Source organism: Belonocnema kinseyi, chromosome 1 (genome assembly GCF_010883055.1).
Source record: "Belonocnema kinseyi isolate 2016_QV_RU_SX_M_011 chromosome 1, B_treatae_v1, whole genome shotgun sequence".
Taxonomy (NCBI): Eukaryota; Metazoa; Arthropoda; class Insecta; order Hymenoptera; family Cynipidae; genus Belonocnema; species Belonocnema kinseyi.
The window spans coordinates 111,322,008-111,328,007 of record NC_046657.1 but is presented as its reverse complement, the minus strand read 5'-3'; the positions used below and the strand labels follow the sequence as shown (position 1 = coordinate 111,328,007).

The following is a 6,000-nucleotide window of genomic DNA, read 5'->3' as shown; positions in this document are numbered from 1 at the left end:
GAGCTCCAAGGAGATTATGTTGAAAAATAAAAAAAAAATTACCCAAAAAAAATTGTTTTTATACTTCATTCTAAGGACTTATTGAACTACCCTCGTATTACATTTCAAGCAAAAAAAAATTTCACAAAATAGTTAAATTTTCTAAAAAAATAATACACATTTCATTTCAAGAAGACGAATTTTCAACACAACAGTTGAATTTTTAAGCCAAATATTTGAATTTTTAAATAAAAATTATGAACTTTCAATTGAAAATGAAACAGCTAAATTTGCAGATGATAAAATTGATTAAAAAAAAAGTTTTTTTACAATATAGTTAAATTTTCAACTAAATAGATGGGACCTCAAATAATAAAATGAATTTTTAACAAAGTAGTTGAACTCTCAACCAAGTAGTTTGACTTTCAATAAAAAAGTTAATTTTTCAAAAAATAAAAAAGATTTTACAACAATATACATACATTTTCACGCAGGTTTTTGAATTTTGTACTAAAAACGATGCACTTACAATCAATAATAAAATTGTTGTATTTTCAACAACAACAAAAAAAGAATTTTCAACCAAAAAGCTGGATGTTTAACCAATAAAATAAATTTGTAACAAAGGAGTTAAACTTTCAACCAAGCAGTAACATTTTCAAACAAGAAGATTTATTTTCTACAAAATACGAATCTACAAAAAAAATGTTATAAACAAAATAATGAAACAGTTAAATTTTTAGTTAAAAAATTAATTTTCAACGAAAAGAGAAAATTTATTAAATATAATAGTTCAATTTAAAAAAAATGCATTTTCAAGAAAGTAGATACTATGACTTTTTTTAACAAAAAAGCTGAAATTTCAATCTACAAAGATAAATTTTTAACCAAGTAGTTGAAATTCCAAACACAAAACAGTTAATTATCATCCAAGCAGTTTGATTTAAAACGACATCCTTGAACATTCATGCGGAAGGGGCGAATTTTCTAAAAGATAGTTGAATTTTTGACTAAATAGGAGTATTTTCAAACAGATAATTAAATTTTCGATCGAAAAAGGTGAATTGTTAAGAAGACAGATGAATTCTCAATTAAAAGTAATGATTCTTTTTATCCAAAAAGACAAATTTTCAACAAAACTATTACATCTTCGTCCAAACAATATGACTTTTTAACAAAATGGTTGAATATTTACTAAAATGATGTTTCTTTAACAACGAAAAATGAATTTTTGATAAAGAAGTTCAACTTTGATAGAAGCTGGTAAATTTTCAATAAAAAAAAAGATTAATTCTTAACGAAAAATATAATAATCAATATTTTAACAAGAACAAAATTAATTTTAAATAAAAAACAGTTGAATTCAGCCGAAAAAATGAATTTTGCACAAAATAGTTGAATCCTCAACCAGAACTGATTAATTTTAAACCAAACAGAAAGCTCTAATTTCTACAAAACCAAGAATATTGAAGCAATTCATGGAGTTCCATTGAATTCTACAAATTCCTTAAATTCCATGATTTCGTTAATTTCAGTGAATTCCTTGAATTCCGTGCATTCCTTGAATTCTTTAAATTCTTTGAGTTCCTTGAATTCTTTGAAATCCTATAATTCCTTGAATTCTTTGAGTCTCTGAATTCCTTAAATTTCTTTAATTCTACGAATTCCTTAAATTCCATGAGTTCCCTGAATTCTTTGAATTCCTTGAATTCCGTGAATTCCTTAAATTCCTCCAATTCCTCGAATTCCTTGAATTCTTTGAATTCCTTAAATTACTTAAATTCCTTGAATTCCATGAATACACGAATGCATGAATGAACTCTCAAAGAAAAATAGTTGATTTTTTGTATTGGTTACTTTCAACTTAATTCGAATTTAATCGATAAAAAAGCGAGATAAAGGGGAAGTTTCTTGAGAAAATATTAAATAAGATACAAGTTTTACTTGTAAAATGAAATCATTACTTTTCATTTTACAAGCCATTTGAAAAATTGTTATTCACATTAAAATTTAACACGTATATAGTGTCAATGTAACCATTATATAATTGTTACGTAAACGTTACTTTGCCGTTTCATAGCAGTTATATTACTTTTTAAATTGTTTACTATTCGTTATAATGCAATTCATTAATTATTTGTGGTGAGTATGGTAATAATTACCTCACAATTGCGTCCAGTGTATCCCTCATAACAACCACAGACATATGTATTATTAGGTAGCAAAAGACAGTCCCCACGATTTAAACAGGGGTTTGAATAACAGGGGTGTTGAAATTTTTCACATCTTGAACCTATAATAATACTCAAAAAAATAAATAAAATTGTTGATAATTAATAATTTCCTTACCAAATACGCACCGATAAAGTACACTGGACATTCACAACTGAATCCATCAATTTCTTTTTGGCAAATTCCACCATTCAGGCATAAATTGGCTTTGCAAAAATCTTGAACTGGGTAAAAACAATCTTTAATATTTTTTGAAGTACGACTAATTGTGGTCGTATTTTCTGGACAGGGCAGACACAATTTTTGGCCATAATTTGGTTGATATGTTCCAATTTCACAAGTGGTGCAAGGCTCAACTGCAAGTTTTGGGTAGTGTCGTTTTCGATGGGAATAATATCCTGGCTGACAAACAGCTACAAAATTGATAGAAAATAATCATCAGGTATGTAACAGTTACATAATTTTTAAGGTATCGTAGCACCAGACAGGAACCCTTATAGTTTCGGTCAGGTGTCCGTCCCTCTGTCTGTTCGTCCATTGTATGAACCAATATGGACATAGGGCCCAAAATTTGACATAGTGCCCAAATTTGGCACAGTTCCCAAAATTGACATAAGACACAAAATTTATAGAGCGCCAAAAATTGACATAAGGCCCAAAAACATAGGGTCACAAACTGACATAGGTCACAAAATCAACAAAGCCAAAGTTTTACATAGGAACAAAAGTTGACAATTGCCCAAAATGGCACAGGGTCCAAAATTGATATATCTTCTAGAATTCATATAGGACCCAAAATAAACATAAGAGTCAAAATTTACATAGGCGCTAAAATTAAAGAAAAGTCAAAAATTGACATAGATCCCAAAATAATATAGAGACTAAATTTGACATAAGGCCTAAAATAGACATAGGACTCAAAATAGACATAGGGTTCAAAATTGGCATAGGGTCTAAAATGTACATAGAAAAAATATATATAGAGTCCAAATTAGACATAGGGCCTAAAATTAACATTAGGCCTAAAATGTATACAGGACCAAAAACAGAATTTGGACTTAAAATAGACATAGGATCCAAAAAATACATGGGGTCCAAAATTGCTATAGGCTCAAAATAGACATAGCGTCTTAAATTGAGGCAGGGCCTAAATGTAGCATAGAGCCGAAAATAGACATAAGGCTCAAAACAGACATAGGACTGAAAATAGACATAGGGTCTAACATTGACATAGAGCCTAAAAGTGATACAAGGACTAAATGTATCATAGGGCCAAAACGGACATAGGGCTGAAAATTGACATAAGACCCAAAATGGACATAGGGGCCAAAATTGATAAAGGGCCTAAAATAAACATAGGGCCTTAAATTGATACAGGAACCTAAATGTGTCAATCAGCCCAAAATTGCCATATGGCCCAAAGCAGACATGGGTCTCAAAATAAAAATAGGAGCCAAACTAGACATAGGATCAAACATGGAAAAAGGGCCTAAAATATACATGGAGCCGAAAATGTATACAAGGCCTAAATGTGGTATGTGACCAAAATCAGACATAGGATTCAAAATAGACATGGGATCAAAAATAGCCATAAGGCTCAAAATCGATATAGGCCCAAAAATAGACATATCGCCTCAAATCTATGAGGGCCTTAATGTGGCATATATTCCAAAATAGATATCAGTTTCAAAACAGGCATAGAACTCAAATAGACATATGGTCCAAAGTTTACATAGGGCCTAAAGTAGACATAGGGCTTCAGAATGGTACAGGACCTTCAGGTGGCATAGAGCCCAAAATAGACATAGGGCCAAAAACAGAAACACGATTTAACATAGACATAAGGTCCAAAATATATATGGGTTCCAAAATTTACATAGGGCCTATAATTGATACAGGACCTAAATGTGGCTTAGGGTCCAAAAGGCCCGAAATTCATGTAGGGCCTAACATTGACAAAGAGCCCAAAATATAAGTGCCCAAAGCTACGAAGCCCTTCCTCGTCCAAAACTTTAATATAAATTCTACGTACTCTTATATAGATTTTATATAACTGCTATGTCATTTTTATAAAAATGTTATTTAATAATTAATTATTAAATTAAATTGTCTCTTACGTATGCAATCTTTTATCGCTCTACTATGATTTTTTAAAGTCGAAGTGTGTTTTGGACATTTTTTACACTCGATGCCTTCAATGGAATCCTGGTATTCTCCAAATCTGCAAGACTGACAGTGATTTTTAGTCTGATTGTGAAACGTTCCGATTGGACATTTTACTGAAAGAAAAAATCATTTTAATAATAATATTTTATTACCGTTACTATTGCAGGGTGGCTACATATCAGAGAATTCCAGAAATTCAGGGAAAGTCAGACAATTTTACACTGGTTAGGGAAATTTAGGGAACACCAGGGACAGTAATCTTATTTGTAGAAACTTCATCTTTTTGGTTAAAAATTCATTTCTTTTATTGAAAATTGAACTATTTAGTTCAACATTCGTTTATTTTTTGTTGACAAATTTATTTTTTGCAGTTGGAAGTTCATGTATTTTGTTAAAAATTTATCTTTTTTGGCAGGAAATTAATCTTTTGGGTTGTAGTAGATTTGAAAATTCCAAAGGTTAGAGTATTTTCAAAAAAATGTTAGAACACTCTTTTAATATTTAAGAATTCTATGAAAGGCTATTTGTCGTACTCAAAAAGACGAACAATTTATCCTTATGACTTTCTCCGATAAAAAAATACCAGTGTTACAGTATTTACAAAATTAAAAAAAAAAGAAAATTAAAATTTTAGTCCATGCAATTAACAACATGAAAAAAGTCAAGAAAATAAAAACCTTGCTTTAGGAACACCCTATAAGATTGCCATCACAACTTTTTAAATCTTTTTGGAAAATCGAAAATTCCAATTTTGATCGCACAAAAAATAATTGAAAATATTCTATTTTGTGGTTCAATTATGCAAAATACATAAAATATGAGTAGATAAAACTTGTGCTTTCAAAAAATATCTAGAATTTTTTTATAAATCACTTTTTGATAGGACGCGCATTTTTTTCAAACAAAATTTCTGAATAAACGACACAAGCTACGAAAAAACAATACGAAAAAAGTTGCTTAACCAATAAAGAGCTATAAATTCATCACTTATTATTTTTAATTGGATGCGTAGTTTTTGTTTTAAACATGAAAAATAACATTAAAATTAAAAAATTAAATTTTTGGAAAAACGACGCAAGGTGCGGAACAAATTGATCTACAAAAGTTGTAGACCCAAAAAAGATCTATTTGTTATTAATCATTTTTTGTGGAAATTTGATCTTTTTAGTAGAGATTTAATCTTTTTAGCTAAAAAATTAATTGGTTTCGTTGAAAGTTTTAATATTTCGTTAAAAAAGAATTTTTAAATGAATATTTAGCTGTTATATTTTTGGTTTGAAATTAATGTCTTTGTTTGAATATTCGTTTTTTTTCGTCATTTAAACTATATTTGTCTAACTGAAAATTTATTTTGTTTAGCTAAGAATTAATTTTCTAAACTGAAAATTTATCCATTCCATTTCCGCCTAGAAATGTGTCTCTATTTGTTGAAGATTGATTAATATGGTTGAAAAATCAACTTTTTAAATTGAAAATTGAAGTATGTTTTAGTGGAAATTTCAATCTATTCAAATTTTTCCGGAAAATTCATATCGTTGTATCGAAGATTCATCGCTTTTCTTGAAACTTTAACTATTTTGTTGGAAATAATTTTTTTTTTATTGAAATCTCATTTCACATCAT

General features: G+C 29.0%; 1 protein-coding gene across 3 annotated transcripts in view; it reads right to left on the bottom strand.

Moving 5' to 3' along the window:
- Nucleotides 1–6,000, bottom strand: part of LOC117169053 (sushi, von Willebrand factor type A, EGF and pentraxin domain-containing protein 1-like) — a 98,202-nt gene that overhangs the window by 13,277 nt on the left and 78,925 nt on the right. For all 3 annotated transcript variants that reach the window (XM_033355155.1, XM_033355164.1, XM_033355171.1), the window contains 3 exons: nucleotides 4,329–4,490; nucleotides 2,340–2,624; nucleotides 2,142–2,272 (listed from right to left, as the gene is read on the bottom strand). In XM_033355155.1, coding sequence (XP_033211046.1) covers nucleotides 2,142–2,272; nucleotides 2,340–2,624; nucleotides 4,329–4,490 — 578 coding nt within the window. The remainder of the gene's footprint in view (nucleotides 1–2,141; nucleotides 2,273–2,339; nucleotides 2,625–4,328; nucleotides 4,491–6,000) is intronic.